Source organism: Girardinichthys multiradiatus, chromosome 21 (assembly GCF_021462225.1).
Source record: "Girardinichthys multiradiatus isolate DD_20200921_A chromosome 21, DD_fGirMul_XY1, whole genome shotgun sequence".
Lineage (NCBI taxonomy): Eukaryota > Metazoa > Chordata > Actinopteri > Cyprinodontiformes > Goodeidae > Girardinichthys > Girardinichthys multiradiatus.
In genome coordinates, this window is record NC_061813.1 from 8,342,582 (window position 1) to 8,365,092 (window position 22,511).

At 45.0% G+C, this 22,511-nt stretch overlaps 1 protein-coding gene across 1 annotated transcript in view; it reads right to left on the reverse strand.

Annotated features, from left to right (window-relative positions):
• Nucleotides 1-22,511, reverse strand: part of sspo (SCO-spondin) — a 131,218-nt gene that overhangs the window by 89,464 nt on the left and 19,243 nt on the right. Inside the window, exons 21-45 of the mRNA XM_047350561.1 lie at nt 21,815-21,949; nt 21,501-21,703; nt 21,283-21,410; nt 18,733-18,842; nt 15,753-15,902; nt 15,323-15,416; nt 15,024-15,233; nt 14,414-14,619; nt 14,112-14,226; nt 13,732-13,853; nt 12,809-13,042; nt 11,964-12,061; nt 11,533-11,764; nt 11,278-11,430; nt 7,204-7,341; nt 6,899-7,081; nt 6,665-6,815; nt 6,216-6,375; nt 5,642-5,690; nt 2,005-2,106; nt 1,792-1,919; nt 1,462-1,582; nt 1,188-1,315; nt 962-1,103; nt 706-876 (exon numbers count right to left, since the gene is read on the reverse strand). Coding sequence (XP_047206517.1) covers nt 706-876; nt 962-1,103; nt 1,188-1,315; nt 1,462-1,582; nt 1,792-1,919; nt 2,005-2,106; nt 5,642-5,690; nt 6,216-6,375; nt 6,665-6,815; nt 6,899-7,081; nt 7,204-7,341; nt 11,278-11,430; nt 11,533-11,764; nt 11,964-12,061; nt 12,809-13,042; nt 13,732-13,853; nt 14,112-14,226; nt 14,414-14,619; nt 15,024-15,233; nt 15,323-15,416; nt 15,753-15,902; nt 18,733-18,842; nt 21,283-21,410; nt 21,501-21,703; nt 21,815-21,949 — 3,663 coding nt within the window. The remainder of the gene's footprint in view (nt 1-705; nt 877-961; nt 1,104-1,187; nt 1,316-1,461; nt 1,583-1,791; nt 1,920-2,004; nt 2,107-5,641; nt 5,691-6,215; nt 6,376-6,664; nt 6,816-6,898; nt 7,082-7,203; nt 7,342-11,277; nt 11,431-11,532; nt 11,765-11,963; nt 12,062-12,808; nt 13,043-13,731; nt 13,854-14,111; nt 14,227-14,413; nt 14,620-15,023; nt 15,234-15,322; nt 15,417-15,752; nt 15,903-18,732; nt 18,843-21,282; nt 21,411-21,500; nt 21,704-21,814; nt 21,950-22,511) is intronic.

Sequence of the window (22,511 nt, forward strand, 5' to 3'; positions counted from 1 at the left end):
TGGTTGCCATTGTTAATCATTAAATAACCTTGATCAGCTGGCTTATTTAAATGCACTGACATTCATGAGGTGCTTTGCATTGACTAATTGTGGTTGAACGTAGGCATGTAGAGGGGAGAACATGAGGCGGATGTGCAGCTGTGATTTATAAAGGGGAATTTGCTTGCTGGTGTATGTCTGTGTGGTTATATAAGTCTGGATTGTTTTGCCTATTCCATTTTCAGCTTCTGGGTTTTTGGACTTTTCCTTCTGGCTTCGAAATGTCTTGGGATCCGTCATTGGATGGCCTTGAAAACCTACAAAGGAAACTACTTCAGGTGCTTCCATTTCAATGTAGAGAAGTAGCAATTTCTACTCCAGGCTCCCAGAAGATAATTGATCTTGGCTTGTCTCTTATTGAGAGCCCTGGCACCCTTCAGAGTTGGCTCATTTCAGACTCTTGCATCTAGGATCTTGTTCTTTCAGTCCTCAGCCATATCTCATGACCAGTGGAAATGGTTGCAAGATAGATGGAGCAGTGAATGTAATGGTTTGTAATTTTGTAGCTAGAGCTTGGATACATATATCCTTCTTCTGCTCTCCCTCCCTTCACCTATAAACAATACACCAGCTTTTCCAAACCCAACGGGAACATTCCACTTTTTTCTGGTTTACAATGCACAGTGTCAAATTGTTTACAAAGACTAATTAGAGCAGATGGCTTACCACAGTACTTCTCATCTGATCCATCCCCACAGTCATTGACCCCATCACAGACAACTCCCACAGACCCTGCTGGTACACAGCGACCATTGTCACACTGGAATTCTTTCTCTCTACAGCCTTCACCTGGAGAGACTGGTGAAGGAGCCGTTGGGGAAGTTAGCCAATGATAACCTTGAGAAGAGTCAAGAAGAACGTTCTGGAAAGATGTGCCCATTTTCACAAAGCCAACAAAACATCCTTTTATCAATCTGCTGACCATCACCACAGCCCATAATCTCCAGCCGAAGATAGATGCCGTTCTGGAAGTCATGAGGCAATACTCGCACAAATTGAGACGACACTATCCTGTCCAGCCTGCTTTCTGTCACACCTCGATCATCATGGTTACCAAGAAAAACCTGCAATAAGAACAAAGAAACATTGATTTGAAGATTTGAAAACTAGAAGACAGTTGTATTTCCATTTTAAGCTTTCTCGTAGACCTTGGCTCTAGGTGGTGCATCAGATGGAAGCTCCTTGTAAGTGAACCACCGTTTTCCATCATGACTGAACTCGAGGTAGAAACTGGACACAAATGTGCCAAACACACCACCTCCCTGGGTCAGCACACCTAGAATCAAAAGAGTCATCACATTTTAAATAAAAGAACAGGACATAGTCACTAAAGATAATAACCTAATTCATAGTGTTTTACACAATACACTGGATCAGCAGTTTCAGTTACAATTGTTTGAAAGCACCTGTAGGAATCTTTACCAGTGATGTTGTAAGGTTTAAGTAGATCAATCTGTATGTAGGGGCTTTGTGTGTTGACACTCTGCCCTTCTGGTCTCTTTTGTGGTAGGTCTTTATACTCCTCTGGCTCTGGACTCCAGCCCTGAAATGAAAAGGTACACAGAAAAGAATTAGCGTCTATTATTAGGGGTTGATCTGACAGTGGGTGACAACAATGAATGAAATGCTTACCATCTATGTTTTGTTACACCAGAAGAGCATGTTAAGACTTAGCATCAAGTGAAAGGAATGTGGGGTTGCTGATCCTGATTACATATTAGGCAACAGAAAGCTAAGAAAAATGTGGAGTACCTGGAGATCTCTACGAGGGTCCCACCCATGAAGACGTGCTTCTTCAGGTGGGTGGCCCTCCTGGTGCGACGAGGCAGTGAAACTAGACACTGGGAGTGTCTGGACACCCAAAGGAACCCAGCACTCATCTGAATAAAAATAACAATTAATTATTTAAGTATACTGTATGGTAATATGCTGCAACGCTTGCTTGAAATATAAAAAGACACTAACCTCCAGGTAGAAATGGATATGTAGGTACCACAGGAGTGATATCCTCTGGCTTGGGTGTCATAATGCCAGGGGTCACTGTCAAGGTCATCGTGCCATTTTCTCCTATAGATCATTAAAAATCATGTTTAATGGACTGAAATCAAAAGGTTTGTGTGTGTTGTCTGGGGCATAAATACCCCTGGTAGGGTCTCCCATGGCAAACAGGCTCTAGGTGACAGGTCAGACAAAGAGCGGTTCAAGAATCCTTCATGAGGACTAAAATATCGAGGCACGTGATGTCGCCCGGTATGGCGGAGCCGGGGTCCCACCCTGGAGCCAGGCCTGGGGTCGGGACTCGCCGGAGAGCACCTGGTGGCCAGGTTGCTCCTCGTGGGACCCAGCCGGCCAAGCCCGAACGAGAGACGCAAGGCCATCCCCCAGTGGGCCCACCACCTGCAGGGGGAACCGTGAGGGGCCGGTGCAAAGAGGAATGGGTGGCAGACGAAGATGGAGACCTCAGCGGCCCGAGTCCCGAATGCTCAGGCTGGCTCTAGGGACGTGGAATGTCACCTCGCTGGGGGGGAAGGAGCCTGAGCTTGTGCGGGAGGTCGAGAGATATCGACTAGAAATAGTTGGGCTCGCCTCCACGCACAGCGTGGGCTCTGGAACCCATCTCCTTGAGAGGGGTTGGACTCTCTTCTACTCTGGAGTGGCCCACGGGGAGAGGCGGCGGGCTGGTGTGGGTTTGCTTGTTGCCCCCCAGCTCAGCCGTCTCGTGTTGGGGTTTACCCCAGTGGATGAGAGGGTCGCATACCAGCGCCTTCGGGTTGGGGATAGGTCTCTGACTGTCGTCTCGGCCTACGGGCCGAGCGGTAGTGGGGAGTACCCGGCCTTCTTGGTGTCCCTGTCGGGAGTGCTGGATTGTGCCCTTCCCAGGGACTCCATTATTCTGCTGGGGGACTTCAACGCCCATGTGGGAAACGACAGTGACACCTGGAGAGGCGTGATCGGGAGGAATGGCCTCCCCGGTCTGAATCCGAGTGGTGTTTTGTTATTGGACTTCTGTGCTAGTCACGGATTGTCCATAATGAACACCAAGTTCAAACATGAGGATGTCCATCAGTGCACTTGGCACCAGGACACCCTAGGTAGGAGGTCAATGATCGACTTTGTTGTCGTATCATTAGACCTTCGGCCGCATGTTTTGGGCACACAGGTGAAGGGAGGGGCTGAGCTGTCCACTGATCCCCACCTGGTGTTGAGTTGGATCCGCTGGAGGAGGAGAAAGCCGGACAGACTTGGCACGCCCAAGTGCATAGTGAGTGTCTGCTGGGAACGCCTGGTGGAGCCCTCGGCCAGGGATGTATAAAACTCGAACCCGCGGGAGAGCTTTGACCAGATCCTGGAGGATGTTGGAGACATAGAGTCCAAGTGGACCATGTTCTCCGCATCTATTGTCGATACTACTGCCCGTAGCTGCGGCCGTAAGGTCTGCAGTGCATGTTGCGGCGGCATTCCCAGAACCCGGTGGTGGACACCGGCAGTTAGGGATGCTGTCAAGCTGCAGAAGGAGTCCTATTGGCTGTGGTTCGCTCGTGGGACTCCTGAGGCGGCTGACGGGTACCGTGAGGCCAAGCGTGCTGCGGCCCGGGCTGTGGCAGAGGCAAAAACTCGGGCCTGGGAGGAGTTCGGTGAGGCCATGGAGAAGGACTACCGGTTGGCCTCGAAGTGATTCTGGCAAACCGTCCGGCACCTCAGGAGGGGTAAGCAGTGCTTCGCCAACACTGTTTATAGTGGGGGTGGGAGGCTGCTGACCTCGACTGAGGACATTATCGGGCAGTGGAAGGAGTACTTCGAGGATCTCCTCAATCCTGCCATCACGCATTCCCTGGTGGAAACAGAGGCTGGGGACCCGGGATTGGATTCTTTCATCACCCATGCTGAAGTCACCGAGGTGGTTAAAAAGCTCCGCGGTGGCAAGGCTTCGGGGGTGGATGAGATCCTCCCTGAGTACCTCAAATCTCTGGATGTTGTCGGGCTGTCATGGTTGACACGCCTCTTCAACATTGCATGGCGGTCGGGGACAGTGCCTCTGGACTGGCAGACTGGGGTGGTGGTCCCCCTTCATAAGAAGGGGGATCGGAGGGTGTGTTCCAACTACAGGGGGATCACACTCCTCAGCCTGCCTGGTAAGACCTACGCCAGGGTATTGGAGAGGAGAGTCCGGCCGATAGTCGAAGCATGGCTTCAGGAGGAGCAGTGTGGTTTTCGTCCCAGCCGTGGAACACTGGACCAGCTCTATACCCTCTACAGGGTGCTCGAGGGTTCATGGGAGTTTGCCCAACCGGTTCACATGTGTTTTGTGGACGTGGAGAAGGCATTCGATTGTGTCCCTCGTGATGCCGTGTGGGGGGTGCTCCAGGAGTATGGAATCGGGGGCCCTTTATTAGGGGCCATCCGGTCCCTGTACGAGCGGAGCAGGAGTTTGGTCCGCATTGCCGGCACTAAGTCGGACCTGTTCCCGGGGCATGTTGGACTCCGTCAGGGCTGCCCTTTGTCACCGGTCCTGTTCATAACTTTTATGGACAGTATTTCTAGACGCAGCCAAGGGCTGGAGGGGGTCTGGTTTGGGGACCAGTGGATTTCGTCTGGATGCGCTGTGGCGGTTCGCAGCCAAGTGTGAAGCGGCTGGGATGAAGATCAGCTCCTCCAAGTCAGAGGCCATGGTACTCGACCGGAAAAGGGTGGCTTGTCCTCTTCAGGTTGGAGGGGAGTTCCTGCCTCAAGGGGAGGAGTTTAAGTATCTCGGGGTCTTGTTCACGAGTGAGGGAGAAATGGAGTGGGAGATCGACAGACAGATCGGTGCGGCTGCCTTAGTAATGGGTGCCGGTCCATTGTGGTGAAGAGAGAGCTGAGCCGAAAAGTGAAGCTCTCGATTTACCGGTCGGTCTACATTCCTACCCTCACCTATGGCCATGAACTTTGGGTCATGACCGAAAGAACGAGATCCCGGATACAAGCGTAGGGTGTAGTGTGGCCGGGCACTCCCTTAGAGATAGGGTGAGGAGCTCGGCCATCCGGGAGGGGCTCGGAGTAGAGCCGCTGCTCCTCCACATTGAGAGGAGCCAGTGTCTCGGGCATCTATACCGGATGCCTCCTGGACGCCATCCTCGGGAGGTGTTCCAGGACACGCTGGAGGGACTATGTCTCTCGGCTGGCCTGGGAATGCCTTGGGCTCCACCCGGAGGAGCTGGAAGAGGTGTCTGGGGAGAGGGACGTCTGGGTGTCTCCGCTGAATCTGCTGCCCCCGCGACCCGGTCCCGGATAAGCGGAAGACGACGAGTACGAGTACGAGTGTACAAAATCACACACAAACCTGTTTGCGTCCGCAAATCTGATCTACAAACCAGGTGCTAATCGAATTGCATGTGTAAAATCAGCGCAACACATTTTAGTGTGTTTGCATTCATGAATATGCAAAACATATGATGACTTGATGTGGTAAATACTTATTTAACCGCTGTAAATAAACTGTACAGAAATTAATCAAGAGAGACAATGTATGTAGAACTTAAAAAAAAATATCCATAAGCTATATTAAGTGGAAGAGCTATTCATCAATATAAAAGCTAAAAATATATATATTTCAATGAATTACCTTGGCAGTAACAGCACCTGTTTCCCTCCCCAGGGATGAGGCTTAGCCCCTAAAAAACAAAAAAGATAGAACTCAGTTGTAGACAGCTATATGCAATGCTGTGAAAAAGTATTTCCCCCCTTACAAATTGCTTGAGTTTTTTTCTTTTTGGTCAAATTTAAATGTGATGATAAAAGGTTAATATCAAATATAAGATAAGAGTAAATAGAAATTGCTGTTTTCAAATAATAGTTTCATTTATTAATGAAAAAAAATCTTTTTAACTGCCCTTATGAGAAAAAATAATAACTGGGTGTGGCACTTTTGGGGATATCTTCAGTAGAGAGAAATATCCCGGTATTACTGTGTCAGTGACTCAGGATCCATGAAAGTTTAGTAAAACAAGGGAAAAAAGGAAAAATAACTGCAAATAGTTTTTACACTAAAGAACATTTAAGTGAATTTCTGCATGAAAAGACAGGTATACATACTAATGCTGAGCTAATGCTGTTATGTTCCGGTTACAATGTTGTTTAGGATTAAAATGTTTAGCCCAGTTCTTTGCACTGTTTAGCTCTTTAACACATCCTCTTACCATAGAGCATCCAGTGACGGCATATGGACAGTAGGGGGCACACTGCACTGTGAGGTTGGGAAGACAGTGGCATAACTGGCAGGGTTCTGCCCTCCATCTTTCTCCAACTGCATGGAGCCGACTCTGATAGTGACACTGATCACAGGAGTCTGTCTGACATCTGCACACAGACACACACAAGTATGGAAAGTGTGGTCATGGCAACAGATTAATGCCCAGTTGGATTATAAGAAATAGCGTGCAGAGGTGTCATTCAGTCAAGGTGATCTCCAAGAACAGATTGTTTTCACTTAACTTTATTTGTTGTAATCTAACTGGTGATGGCTCCGATTTATATTAATTATTCAAATGAACAGGAAGCAAAGGATGATCTGTAATCTGATTTAAAAGAACAGACACTGAAAAGTAAAATAGTAGGAATTTAACCATCAACACAACATGATTCTTACCTGCGAGCCTTTCTGTAAATCCCTCTGCACACTCTTCCATCTCCATGCTTGGTGGGATTATTCGGGCTGCGGAACGACCACTGGACACTTTGGACACCGCAGGGTCCCAAACACTCTCCCCACTCTGACCATGATGACCAGTCACAGTGCACTGAAGGAGGTCAAAGATAGATGTGTGGGACTGTTCATGCAGCAGAACAGCATGTGTTTAATACAACAGTCTGTGTGTCCCACCTGAGCAGTCTGGGTTGGGTTGACACCTCTGAGGTCTTCCCCGCTCACAAACACAAAGGTCACAGCCCATTTTTATTTTCTGACCTGGCCAGTATCGAACACCAGCCACCTGACACCCACACTCTCCAGGTAACACACACTGTTGTGTATGGCTCATCGCTTGGCCTTCAGGGCACCAGCAACCTGAAGTCAAGAGAAAAATGTGCGTCACAAGAATCTGAGGATTAATGGTGACAGTTTCCAAATAGGTACTTTGAAAGGAATCCTACTTTAAACTCTTGCTGCACTGTAAAGTCATGACTGACCAGAGAAGCAGGGTGTTGTGGAGTCACAGGTTGACCCACTGCTGATCTGAGCACAGGAGACAGGACATGGGGCACATTTGTGTTTCACTAGGCCAGGGGGACAGCTGGCATTTGTACAACCATCATCAGGACATGGTTCTGGAGAACAAAAAAATGAAACAGGTAAATTAGTGCTATGATCTCTGTAGCATTAAAAAAGTAGTTCTATTTCATCCCTACTGACCGCCAGAGGGGGTGCTGAAAGCACTGAATGTTCCCTTCACGCATGCACAGTTTGAGTAATTATACCAACAGAGTCACACCTGTGACACCGGATGACCACAGAGGCTATATATGCCTACGTCATCCGAGGCTCTGTTCCTTATTTCTTCTCACGTGCTGTTCGTATGATCTTTGCTTCCCCGTTGCCTGGACGCCCCGTCGCTTGCTGGCTGGAGTTGCGATGGAGGCGCTCTCTGAGAACCCCTGCATGAACTGTAGTTTCATGCCCCATACATTGAGGGTGGCTCTGTTGGCCCAGTTGTGCCCTCAGGATGATCCTGAACTCCCACCCTCTGGGCAGGTGGCCCCCCTTAGGCGTTCAAAGCGCCGTGGTGAGACAACAGTATCTGTGCCCCCCTCTAGGAGGAAGCGAGCCAAGTCTGACCAGGGCCTGGCCACAAGGGTTGAGCAGGTGTCGACAGAGTTGGCAGAGATGAAGTAGTTGTTGCAATCGCGTCATTCTGTTGTCTCACTTCCAACCGCTGGGCTCTCTTCCCACCCATGCCTGATCTGTCTGTGGAGGAGGATGTTTTGTCTCTGGCCGCGTCGGCGTCTCAATTTAGAGATGAGGAGGAGGCACAGTCCTCCCCAGCCTCTGAGACTGGCTCATTTTCTTCGCAGAGTGCAGTTGGTGAGCCCAGTGACGGCTCTATGCGGGAGGTCATGTGTATGGCCTTGAGGTAGCTGCAGCTGGAGCTCCCACTAGGAGAGGTGTCTGCTACCGGAAGTGCCCTTTTCAGGCCTGGACGGGCTCCTACTCCCTTTTCTGTCCCTCCATCAGAGGAGTACCTGTGGGAGTTGCACGCCTGTTGGTGGGACCCAAGAGCGTTGGCCCAGTGTTGGCTGCCATGCACGAGTCAGTCAAGGCAGGCCTGGACCGTATGCCAGCAGTTGTGGACATGGCCACTGGGAGGCTGACTAGGTGTTCGGACCCTGTCAGGCGCACCATATTGAGTGCTAGGGCACCCTCTACTCGTCAGCAGTATGCCAACAGATGGCGTCTTTTTTCTCAGTGGTGTTCTGGCCGCAATGAAGATCCGGTTTCTTGTCCAGTGCCCACTATTCTGGAGTTTCTCCAGTCTCTGCTTGATAAGGGCCGCTCTCCTTCGACCCTCAAGGTATATGTCGCAGAAATTTCATGTCATCATGCATCTGTTGATGACCGAACGGTGAGGAGCCTCTCTTTTTTTGCGCGGTGCACGTAGGTTGCGCCCGCCGCTGTTCCGGAGAGTGCCCGATTGGGATCTGCCCTTGGTTCCCGAAGCTTTGTGCTGCTCTCCTTTTGAGCCTTTGGTGCATGCGGACCTCAAGTGGCTCTCTTATAAGACTGCCTTTTTGTTGGTTATTGTTTCGGCTAAGAGGGTTGGCGAGCTCCATGCTCTTTCTGTCAGTCTGCCAGTTCTGGTGTTGCCTTGTGGCCTAACGCTGCGTTTGTGCCTAAGGTGTTGTCCAGTTCGCACCGTAACCAGCCATTGAGATTGGCTCGGTTTCGGCTTCAATCAGGTGCAACGGCGAATGGGTCTGAGTTATTGTGCCCAGTACGGGCGCTGGAGGCATACGTTGCTGCCACTGAAGCTGTTAGACGCTCAGACCAGCTTTTCCTGTGCTATGGCGATCCCAGGCTGGATTGTCGTCTTTCTAGACAATGTCTCTCCCACTGGATTGTCAATGTCATCTGCCACGCCTACAGTGCATGACGCCGTCCGCTGCCAGTCCGTGTGAAGGCCCATTCTACCAGAAGCGTCTCTGATTCCTGGGCTGCTATGGGGGGGGTTCCGCTGGAGGCAATATGTGCTGCTGCATCATGGGCTTCCTCAAGCACGTTTGCCAGGTTCTACAATGTTAATGTGGCCGCCCCTCATCCCCTGGGCCAGGTTCTTTTGCAAGGCTCCACTGGGCCCTCTCAGTGAGGTAGGTGCTCAGTATTCCTTGTGACATGGTTGACATTAGTCATTCAGTGCTTTCAGCACTGCCCTCTGGCAGTCAGTAGGGATGAAATAGAATGAAAGTTGGGTACTGTATGTAACTACGGTTCAACGAATCCCGGATGACCGCCAGAGATCTCAGTCACCCAGAATCATTGATTCCGCGAGAAGATTCTGTAGGAACAGAGCCTCGGATGACGTAGGCATATATAACCTCTGTGGTCATCCGGTGTCACAGGTGTGACTCTGTTGGTATAATTACTCGAACTGCGCATGCGTGCAGGGAACGTTCAGTGCTTTCAGCACCGCCCTCTGGCGGTGTTGTGGAAAATTATTTTAATTCTTTGACCCTTCTTTTTACCCCTCTCCCCTATGACTTCTGTGTTTAGTTACTTAGAGGAGATGGGTTCTAAATTAATTATCAGGAGAGTTTATGGTTAACACTCCCTCAAGTGTTGTATCTCAAGGGATGTAGATGGGTGCCCTCATAAATAATTTTGTTACCTCTGACCCGGGGAGGGGTCTAGGGGCTATATTTCCAAACTCTTTTAAGTTGAGATAACACCCTCATTCTTGTATAAATACTGTCTGTAAATTCTGTACGAGGCTCTGCTTCACTGACTTGCTCAGTGACAGGGTCTTCAAATGCTGTATGCCTTTGAATAAACTTATAAAGACAAAGTCCGGTCTTTCTTTTGTTAATGAGTTGTCTTCTCTCCCACTTTGATAAGAAAATCCGCAACAGCGATCATCCGGGATTCATAGAACCGTAGTTACATACGTAACTTTCGTTTTCCATTTAGTTGAATACAATATGAGGGTAGGCAGGGGGTTAGCAACAGCTCCACTCCTACAGACTTTACCAAAGGTTTACCTGGAATGAAAATGCTTTCTTTTACACCAATTTTTATTTTTTTTGTGTCCTCTGTCAGTGGAAAACACTCACTGGTGATGGCAAGTCATGTTAAATCAGTAGCGGCTCTCTACTAGCTAGCCTTTGACTATTAGCTCCAGCTGTGACCGGGTTTTCCTGTGTCTGAGCCAAATAAATGAGAGTACTTGATTTCAGCTGCTGTATATGAGCTTTTTAACTTTCCTTTCAACCACCACTTCTGTAGCATTAGCTTGAAGTCACATTTCAAACGACATGTTGAGTTCAGAACCAGAGCAGAAACTGAAATGTCTACGTGAATGCTGCCAGAAATTTGGAGTTTTGAATTACAGTTTTGCCACAAAGGTTTATTTTTGTATTGTGGTGAATTAAAAGCACACTTTTCTTGCCACAGTGTGCTTTTAAAACTGTGACTAGGGTGCAGGTTGGTTAAATCTTCAAGCTACAGCCTCTTGGACAACATTTCTCCTAATTTCCTCCTGTTAACTGGATGAATCACATAATATTTTGAGACGTTTGAATTTGGGCTCCATCCGTACCATTTAGAGCTTTTTAATGTGTTACTGAAGATGCTACACTTAAAAGGGTTTTATTGGGCAAAGATTTGGGTAAAAAAACAATAATGGGACAAAGAGGATTAAAAAGGCATAAAAACAAAAGAACTACTACTAGAAAGTAATAAAGAGGACAATGAGCACATTTTAACAAATACAGTTGAGGTAAAATACATGAGGGAAAAAAGCCACCCAAACACTAAGTGCCAAGTGTTCTTTGTTGCAAAGCTGGTCCTGGAAACTTTCTACAAAATCCAAAATGTTTTGTATTCATTGTATATACTTTCAAATGTCATGAATAAATTAAAGTGATTTCATCAACATAAAAGTGATCATGTACATCATAATTTATGCATATAAGTCCTTAAAGTAGCATCTATACAGCAAACTTAACTGGTACTTGTCCTGAACCCTGTGCAACACCAAAACAAACAGTCCTTACTGATTTCCATGGAGAGGTTAGATGGTCCAGGAAGCTGGGAACAATGTTCACCTCCATTGCGGGGAGGAATGCAGTCTCTGTGCCTCACCTTCACCCCACCACAACCACTGGAACAGTTGGACCAGCTTGACCATGGCAACCAACGACCATCCACTGAGTAGAAGAAAAACAGTCAGGTTGTAATAATGAAGATCTCTCTAACATTTCTATCTAGTTAAAGACAAACATCTAAATGTTATTTATTCTCCTGTTTACCAGGGCAGGTTGTGTTGAAGCACTGCTGCTTCTCGATGTGTTGGCCCAAACAGTGATGAAGTGGGTCACCTGCAGGGCAGGATCTATGCCGACTCATGGTACCTGTTCCACAGGAGGTGCTGCACGGACTCCAGGGGCCCCAGGAGCTCCAAGTTCTACACCTGTGCTCATCTGTGGGTCCTCCAAATGGTGTTAATGACGAGTCAGGACAGTCTGCTACACCATTACACATCTGATAAAAAAGGTTGAACAAGGTCAAACATCACTAAGATGCTTTCAAGAATTTATTATTGACACAATCCAAAAAATATTTTTTCTTATAATTGAGCATTTATTTATTTTAACCATATTCATTTAGAAGTACACATTTTGACTTTCAAAACACCAACTATAAACCAACTACGTTTGTGTGCTTGTGCTTGATTACCCACCTTGTTAAATGGTAAACAGGTTCCATCCATACAGGTGAACTCAGAGCAGGGCGTAGAGATGTTTCGACTGCCAGGGGGCGCTGGTGAAATGGTTTTATCTGGAAATAGGAGCATGTTAAATGTTTTAACAAACAGGTATTTTAATAGAGCATTCACAGCTATCACATTTCGTCCTCTTCAGTGTCTCCTGTGTCAAATAATGTGTTTTTAATAAACTGCTTCAATCATGCTGACACCTGCAAGGAGGATTTTATTAATTTGTATAATATTTTTCAAACTATTTAACTTTTTAATATTGTATCACATTGAAAAATTTGTTGACAAGCTTATACCATTTATGGGAATTAATACACTTTTAGGTTGAAATCTCTGTAAGAATTGACTGAACCAATTCCTGCTTTTTGCTTGTAGGAATTTGAGTTGTAAATAAAAGGCTGGTGCAAGGATTTTCCCTTTGTGAGAAGGAAGTCGCTGTTCTGGCAGAGGACTGTCACCCTGGCAAGTCAAACTAACTATAACTATTTTACACTTATCTGTGTTTATCAGCTTTCTAACTCTAACACACTCTTACCCCCCTCTCTTCATAATCTTATGGGAACTCACCACACACCAACTCATCATCGCCGTGTGGACAGTCTGGGATGTCATTGCAGACTTGTGACATGTTCACACAGGTGCGCTTGTCACATGGAAAACTGCCTGGACAGGATGGTATCTGAGCAGAGCCTGGAAAATAGATGGTCAGTTTCCACTAAAGCTAAAGGATTAATGTCACATTAAAATCTAAACTATATTATTTCCTCTATAGAACCAATATTCTCGCATTAGTATTAATAAAATGTCACCACAGGTGTTGATGCTCTCATCAGATGCATCTCTGCAGTGTGGGGTGCCATCACAGAGTTGTTGGTAATCCACACACTGCTCCCCACTGAGGCAAAGCACTTGGCCTGGTCCACACTGAGCAGCACACTGCTGCTCATCACTGCCATCCATACAGTCTGTTTCCCCATCACAACGCCATGCCTGAGGCACACACTGCCCCCTGCTGGTACAGGTGAACTCATAGGACCCACAAACTGGACAAACAAAGGTTTCATTGAAAAAATCTTTACATAACTCTTGAAAAATGTTAAGTCATGAAACTACGATACGTGTATAATTAGAGACGCACAGAAACATGATATTGTGCAGCTATATAACTCTACTCACCTATTCTGTTGAGTATGAGGTTATGATCAGAATATTTTATTTAGAGGCATACTTTGCATGTCAAATAATGCTCTTTAAAGTGAATATTTTTTATGCTAACTTAGAACTCAACAAGCTTTTGAAATAAGCCAGAACTCATTGATGATAATTTCTAACTTTAAAAATATTAAACTAAATGAAACATTGTCTTTTACCTACAAAACATACTTCCTGTGAGCCTTATTTGTTTTGCCTTCATGAACGTGCCATAGAAACAATACAGTTTAACCAGCAGGATTTTTTTTCCTAATGTTTTAGCACTTCAGTAAATTGTTTTAAATGTGCCAGTGGACATGTGTCATTTGATAAGGCGCATCATGGCACTCACAGTGTTGGTTGCCCTTTAGAATTAAAAGCTAAAAACTGCAATATATGAACTAGTCAAATGTTGACTGAATTATTCTACACTCATTACAGTTCTTTTTGCAAAGATCTTGTGTTATCTCACTCCCATGCACCCAGAGTTGGCATTGTCTTGTCTTGCAGTTGGATGTATCATTACACCTCTAGTGTTCACCTTTCCTCGGGCAGACAGCTTCATCTGTTCCTGAAGAGCAGTCTCTGTGTCCATCACAGAGTCTGTCTGCAGGGACACACTGATCGCCTGGACACTGAAACTCTCCTGGTGAGCACACACACCTACAAATCAGAGAGTTAAGCTTACAATTCATAGTGTCAAGACGTTTTTCAGTAAGTCTTAAAAAACACAACTTCCAACAACTACTTGTTTTAAATATTAGGACTACTAGCATTGATTTACACTAGTTATAAGCCCAAGCAGAGAAACCATGCAAAGCTATACGACCCCATTTTCGACACAGTAAGAAAAAAGTTTCACTTAGATATAAAAAATTTTGTGTTTTAAACCTTTTAACCTAGAATAAGATGAAAACTTACCCCCTTTCGTCACTGAGGTCTCCACAGTCATCGTGGCCATCACAGCGGTGGATGTAGAGGATGCAGCGTCCTCCTGGACACAGGAACTCCCCTTCATCACATACCTCACCACAGTCTGGCCAGGTGGGGTACAGATTACAGCACAATAAAAATAGAAGAGCAGTTAATAAAAAATACACCAGCAAACAGGAAAAAATAACATCACAGGACACAATACCTGCCAAAAATGTAAAACTTTGGATAAATGTATCATGCAGTTTCTTTATCTACCAACAAACATCAAAGTCTCTATGTGAGTTTACCTTGCTCATCAGACTCATCAGCAAAGCCACAGTCCAGCCGCCCATCACACACATGGCTGGCTGGCAGACACCTTCCGTTGGCACACTGAAACTCTCCAGGAGGACACATGGGCACAGGGGTGGCAGGTCCACAGAACTCCTCATCTGATAGGTCAGCACAGTCTGGGTGGCCATCACAACGCAGAGCCAGGTTCAAACATGGTCCACTGCAAGGTTGGGGTTATCTCACTTAATTCATTTTAAGAGTTTTAGTCTTGCAGAAAGACTGAATGGTAAAGCTGACAGAAGTCATGCCAACATTAATATGCTGTGAAGGGAACAACAATTTACCAGTGTAAATGGGTGGATGAATGGGTGAATGACTGAATGTGGTGTAAAGCTCTTTGGGCTCTCTGGGGACTTAATAAAGTGCTATACAAGTACATGAGGTAAAAACCAATGGCACCTGAAAGGGATTTTCTAATAAAATTAAAGTAGTTAATCCATATGTCTTAGAAAACGTTGTTTAATGGAATAAAAATTGCAGCGTCAAATAACTGACCATCCGTTACTGGATTTATTTTTTTCCCCATATAAAAAGTTAGTTGATAAAGAAATAATCTAGAATCACCTCGGGGTGCTTGCACACCGGAACTGGTCTGGAGAGCAGGTGAATGGGCAAATCTCATCTGAACCATCTCCACAGTCATCATCGTTGTCACACACCCACTGAGAGGAAATGCAGCGTCCACTGGCACAGGAAAACTCTGATTTGAGGCAAGGAGGTGGGGGAGGAGGGCAAGACAAACCCTCACAGTGCCATGTACCCTCTTCACAAGAACTGGATAAAAAAACAACAGGTTTCAGGTTTCTGCCCAAGGTTTTTCCACCATTAAAACAAAGTTTTCAACTGGTTTTAGATTGACAGACCAGTTCTGACAGTGTTTAGCGATGGTACTTCCAGGTGGAAACATGGAGCCTTCCCATTCGCACGAACACTGTGTGGATACTATGCAGCTGTCACCTGTGAAGTAAAAAAAATCCAAAGCATATATTGTTCTAAAATGTTAAATGTTTCTCAAACCTTACCTAAAGAAAATCTAAAGATTCCCTTGGGTCATTTTACATAGTTTCATGGAAATTATGTTACGGTGAGGGCAGGATAAGGTTTATAATGAAAAGGCTCTGTATTTTCTTAATTAGTTTAATTACCAATACATCAACCAAATTTAGTTCCAATCTTCAACAGGCTTCTGGTTTATGTTTTTAACCAAATTGTTGCAAATAACATCAACTATCCATAGCTGATGAATGGGGCCACTGTAAAGAATTACACCTTTGTAGCATATCATTTTTTTACCCTGTCTGACTGTGCCAGCAGGGCAGAAGCAGCCCTCCACACAAGAAAGCACTCCACAATGAGAGTATGGACTCTGCTGAACACTCGGGCATGACAGAGTGCAAGCTGGGCCGCATGGATCGTAGACCAGTCCTTTATCACACTGAAGAGCTGCAAGGAACAGAAGCAAATTATTAAAAGGGAGGTACATCAGTGGGTATAAAAACTGCACAACCCCCATCAAATTGACAGCTTCTTGTGAAGTAAAAAAATTAGACCATTATAAATCATTTCCAACTTTTTTCCAACTTTAATGTGACATTTATGATGTAGGATTCAAGTAAGGGAAAACACTATTAGTGAAAACAAATGTAAAAAAACAATAATAATAATAAAGAAAGCTGCTATAATCTGTTTGTCTAAAGTGTAGATTCTCTTACGCTCATAGTTTGTTGGAACACCTTGGGACTGAGTTCCAGTACTTAATCTTCTTAATTTCAAAGTCAAACTGTCGTCAATAATTTATTAGTATGGTGTAGGGCCTCCTTTTGCGGCCAATACAGCGTCAATTCGTCTTGGGAATGACATATACAAGTTCTGCAAAGTGGTCAGAGGGATTTTAAGCCATTCTTCTTGCAGGATAGTGGCCAGGTCACTACGTGATACTGGTGGAGGAAAACGTTTCCTGACTCGCTCCTCCAAAACACCCCAAAGTGGCTCAATAATATTTAGATCTGGTGACTGTGCAGGCCATGGGAGATGTTCAACTTCACTTTCATGTTCATCAAACCAATCTTTCACCAGTCTTGCTGTGTGTATTGGTGCATTGTCATCCTGATACACGACACCGCCTTCAGGAAACAATGTTTGAACCATTGGATGCACATGGTCCTCAAGAATGGTTCGGTAGTCCTTGGCAGTGACGTGCCCATCTAGAACAAGTATTGGGCCAAGGGAATGCCATGATATGGCAGCCCAAACCATCACTGATCCACCACCATGCTTCACTCTGGGCATGCAACAGTCTGGGTGGTACGCTTCTTTGGGGCTTCTCCACACCGTAACTCTCCCGGATGTGGGGAAAACAGTAAAGGTGGACTCATCAGAGAACAATACATGTTTCACATTGTCCACAGCCCGAGATTTGCGCTCCTTGCACCATTGAAACCGACGTTTGGCATTGGCATGAGTGACCAAAGGTTTGGCTATAGCAAACCGGCCATGTATATTGACCCTGTGGAGCTCCCGACGGACAGTTCTGGTGGAAACAGGAGAGTTGAGGTGCACATTTAATTCTGTCGTGATTTGGGCAGTCATGGTTTTATGTTTTTTGGATACAATCCGGGTTAGAACCCAAACATCCCTTTCAGACAGCTTCCTCTTGCATCCACAGTTAATCCTGTTGGATGTGGTTCGTCCTTCTTGGTGGTATGCTGACATTACCCTGGATACCGTGGCTCTTGATACATCACAAAGACTTGCTGTCTTGGTCACAGATGCGCCAGCAAGACGTGCACCAACAATTTGTTCTCTTTTGAACTCTGGTATGTCACCCATAATGTTGTGTGCATTTCAATATTTTGAGCAAAACTGTGCTCTTACCCTGCTAATTGAACCTTCACACTCTGCTCTTACTGGTGCAATGTGCAATCAATGAAGACTGGCTACCAGGCTGGTCCAATTTAGCCATGAAACCTCCCACACTAAAATGACAGGTGTTTCCGTTTGATTGTCCAACCCCTGTATTTCTCCCATTTCTCCAGTTCAACTTGTAAGTTGCCTTCCCTCACAGCTGCACCCTGTCTCTACTCAACCACCTGCTCCTTGTTCACTAATCAACTCTCCTTAAGTATTTCAGATCGTCCAGTTATTCCTGCCAGCCTGTTTCCTTGTGTTCATCTTGTGATGCATTATTTGGATTCTCTCCCTGGACCTGAGTTTTTGAATTTCCTTTTTTCAAGTAAAATTGTTTATTTTGATCTTCCTGCCTCTTCCCTGCATTTGGGTCCTGCTCTCTACCAGTACATGACAAGTAGAGCTGAAATACAGTTTTCAATTTCCAGGTCAAACTAAAATCCAGGGCTGCACGGTGGCGCAGTTGGTAGCACTGTTGCCTTGCAGCAAGAAGGTCCTGGGTTCGATTCCCGACCGGGGGTCTTTCTGCATGGAGTTTGCATGTTCTCCCCATGCATGCGTGGGTTCTCACCGGGTACTCTGGCTTCCTCCCACAGTCCAAAGACATGCCTGTTAGGTTAATTGGTCACTCTAAATTGTCCTTAGGTGTATGAATGGGTGTGTGCGTGGTTGTTTGTGTGTTGCCCTGTGATGGACTGGCGACTTGTCCAGGGTGTACCCTGCCTCTCGCCCATAGACTGCTGGAGATAGGCACCAGCTTCCCCGCGACCCACTATGGAATAAGTGGTAGAAAATGACTGACTGACTAAAATCCACCAAAACCTTATTGAAAAATGTACTATGCTTTGATTAAAACCAAATTTGAGCATGTTTGGAACAACAGCAACTGCACATCCCATTAAAAAACACTCCACTGTGTAATACGGTGCTGGTTGCATCATGCTCAGGGGTTTATTTTCTGCTGATGGAACCAGTTTTTGTCCAGTTGGATGAAATCATGTTTTGTTCCGAAAATATATATTGAATCAGAACCTTCGGATGTTTGCTTGAAAGGTGAGGATGAGGATGGATTATATTTTTTTACAATCACTCCAAGTATATGTCAAAATCACAAGGAAATGGCTGTACAAGAGGAAAATGAAAGCCCTAATCAGATCTAAAGCCCTAGTCAGATTTTAGAAGAGAGTCTGATAGAAATCTGTGGGGTGGGATTAGAACATATGTCACACCAAAGGTGGAAAAAGGTTTGGAATGATATATCATGCTCCCGTATTTTCACACCCCCAAAAACTGCTATTTTATCAGGGCTGTGTAGACTTTTGATATGCGCTCTATGTATGTTGAAGTGTTTGTGAATGTGACCTACGACAGAGCTCCTGGGACCTCCAGCGGATGTAAATTCCTCTCCGGTTGCACTCCTCAGCATACGAAGCGATAGCTGTGCAAAGACACTCACAGTCTCCACCGGAGTCACAGCTGAACACACAAAATAAAACAGATGGCCAATCTTTTTTGGCAGAGCCCAGCTTTACAAGTAAAACATCAAACCATATGTATAACAAAACAAGATGAACCCGAATGTTTATCAAGACAATCCTTTCTCTTAAGAATGCAAATCAGCAGTTATTTCTTTGGCAGTAGCAGCTGTTGACAGGTGAGTTATTTATTTATTTTTATTAAATTCTAGAAGAGAGTTTTAACTGATGGTTTCTACGTACCCTTACAGTCTCCAACACAAACCAAAATCACTTGGACAGTGAATGAATATGTGATTATTTTGCAGTATTACAGTGTTAGATCAAAAAGATAGTAAGGTTTGCAGAACCCAAACACAGATGGTCCAGCGTCAGTGAGGTCCGCCCACCCCCCTCCCTCAATCTCCCAGTGGCAGACTCCCTGTGGATGATGTTTATTAGAACTGAGTCAAACTTCACATCTGAGCTGAGCCACCTGTTGTTCTGAAGAAACAGAAATCATCAGATATCTTAATTGCTGAAGCAAATCAAGAAGCAATGGTCAATCAGTCAAAAGAGACATCACTAAGTTAGAAAATATTGAATACAATTTAATGTGCATTCAGAAGAAATTGGAATTAATAAGAGAAACAATTAAGGTGATTCAAGCAGAATAACAAAATAATAACTTTACTATAGGATGAACAGTTTTGTGCAACTAAATTGTAATGCTGCAGACAGGTACGTAGTTAAACCTGGGCTTCCAGGGCTTCAGCCCCGGATGTTTTCTGAATAGCCCCGGTGTTCTTGATAGAAGAAATTTAGAAGTATTAAAAAGATGCAGCCAGAAAATGGTATTGGACTTTACCTTTTTAGTTAAAAACAATCAGATTTTTTCAATTGTGTTCCATATAATGACGTCCCACTCCACCTAACCTGACATTGAGTTAAAAGGAGAAGACAAAAAATAGCTATTTGCGCACTCGCGGCACCACGAATGCGCAACTACGCCAACAGCCAGAGACGGACTCCATTCTGGAGAAGTCCAGAACAGCAGTTCACTCCAGGGACATCGACCTGCCTCCTTCATTACCTGAAAAGTTACACTGAGCGCCTCGAATAGGGCTCATTTCAGAGCAACCACAGAGCCAACTGGAGAGAGGGAGCCTGGTGGGTGTGTGTGTTCAGGAACAGGTGGACGCTGAGCGGTATAACCCAGGAGAAGATAGCGGTAAAACCTGAATCCTCTGTATGGGCTGATTGTAAGTTATAGCTAATCATTGATTCACCCAGCAAGACATGAGGTGGAGGTTCACTCTAATGAGCATCTTCAGGGTCATGATGAGGAACTTTCACCTGAGCTACAGGTGAAGTTAAATGATCTGTCTGTGATAGAAAACAGCAGCAACCTTCTCTGTGAGCTTCTAGCCGGATTTGCATCATGATGTGAAAATATCTGGTCCTTTACTTCATTCAAAATAAAAGCATTTAATCCTAACGTATCTGAACACATTAAAACGTCCTTCAGATCAACACATTACATCTCATTGCAGCAGCCAGTCTTATAGTCTAGTTCTACATGTAGACAGAACCAGGTGTTGCTCAATAAACCAGGAAAATATCTCCTGGTTCCAGTAAGACGTAGTAGAAAGTTCAAAGCCTACCTCTTCTCTTCCATATCTTCTGTGCTGATTCTAAACATGCAGCTCTGGGTTTAAAGATGGAGGATAATTAAGAAATAAATCATAGCAATTAATCGCAGGTTGATTAGTTAACTATTTTATTTGTTTGAATGACACATGTAATATTATATAAACTAAACTAATTAAACAATGATAGTTTTACTGAAGGTGAGACATACATACCATATGTATACAGTTATTAATAACTGTAATATTAGTACTAATAAGGTCCATGATGAGGCTCGATATTTTAAACACCACAACTTAACACCCTTTCCTCTCAGTGTTTAATAGTAAGAACTGCACTAATGTCTCACATGATCAGTGATGGCCAGAGTAAAGAATGATTCCCTGTGGCCTGCAGTAGCCAAGAAGAATCAGTCATATGCTGAATGGGCCCCTGTGGTTGGCCAGTACATTGTACAGAGGGTGTAGGAGATTGTTCAGTTTTTGCCTTTGCAATTTTGTCCACTACAGACCTGTATTCTGACAAACAGAACAAACAACAGTGCATGCACACACTCACACCTAATGGCAATGTAGAGGAACTAATTAACCTAACCGTCGTGTTTTGGGATGTGCCGGAGTGCTCAGTGAGAACACACACATGCACGTAAAGAACATCCAACCTCCGTTCAGAAAGGCCCCAGGTTGGAATTTAAACCCAGGACCTTTTGCTGTGACATGACAGACAGCGCTACTAACTGTTCCAGCAAGCAGCCCCTTGTTAAACCTGGTAAGATCTAAAAAAATAATGCTGTCATTAGAGGTGTCACTTACCCACAAGCATCAAAGACACACCAGTCATAATATTGCTGAAATGACACCTCGGTGTGGCACCGTGAAAACAGCTCCTGAGTCAGCACAGCACATCTTTTCCTGGCCCATGTCATTCTGTGGGGGTTCAACTGGAAAGGCAAAGTTATGAGCACACCGATCATCAGCAATGATTTTTGCCACTATGTGAATGAATACATGCATGTCCATGCTGAACTTACAGCACAGGGATCTCTGAGGTCCTGGTTTTCCACATCTGGGCAAGAAGGACTGACCTTCCAAGAATTTCCAAATAGGTCAGGTGTAGACTCCACGATTCCTTGACGTGTTGTGAAGTCATTCTCTGTGTCTCCATCGAAATTACCACACAGACCTCCAACTTGACCCCGCATGTGGGGCGCCAGGCGCACATACACACGCATACCTAGTAAAAACATAGGATGAGGTAAAAAAAAAAAGAACTGCTTCAGAAGCAAACTCTGTAAAAACACTATATTTTGTCTGGTAGATGTGAGAGAAAAAAAAGCTACCTTACCTCCGTCCCAAAGCAAGGTGATTCCTAGTCGGGAAGAGAGTGCAACAAATATACCGACTCTCTCCAAAGTCAAACCGCTGCCACTGTAGGACTTGGGTAGTATAACGGGCATTCCATTTACTGTGACTGCTTTACCTGAATGCCACAGATGAGCAAGCTCAAGTCATCCAACTACCTTCCTGCTTCTTAGAAAACATTTCTTGGTAAAAATTGGCATAATCTGTAAATCATTTTCCTTTAAAATTACTTTAATTGTGATTGAAAAAAGCTATCTCTCAAGGTTATGAAAGTTTTTTCTCCAGGAAATCCCTGAATTCAAGTTTAAAGGTTAAAATTAAACAACAGCTATCTCATTGGTCATTTCACCAATTTATGAACACAGAGCCAATCCTGGGATGTCTGCAGTGGTGTTTTCTCAAAATGGTAATATGGGCCATTACCCAGGGCAGCATAAAAAAGGGTGGTGCATGCGTGGCTCATAAAAAATTTAACTTATCTGTATGTTGTGCCCCAGACAAGATCTATATTGCTTTTATGCATGTGAAGCCAATGGTGAAAGTTGTCAGACTAGCTTTACATCCCTTTTGCAGGACAGCACTGCGTTTTATTCTTTCTTACAATCAAACTTTTTTACTTTAATTGTTTTCCATTCACACTAGAATCACCACTGGATGTATGATATATCCATCTGGCAATC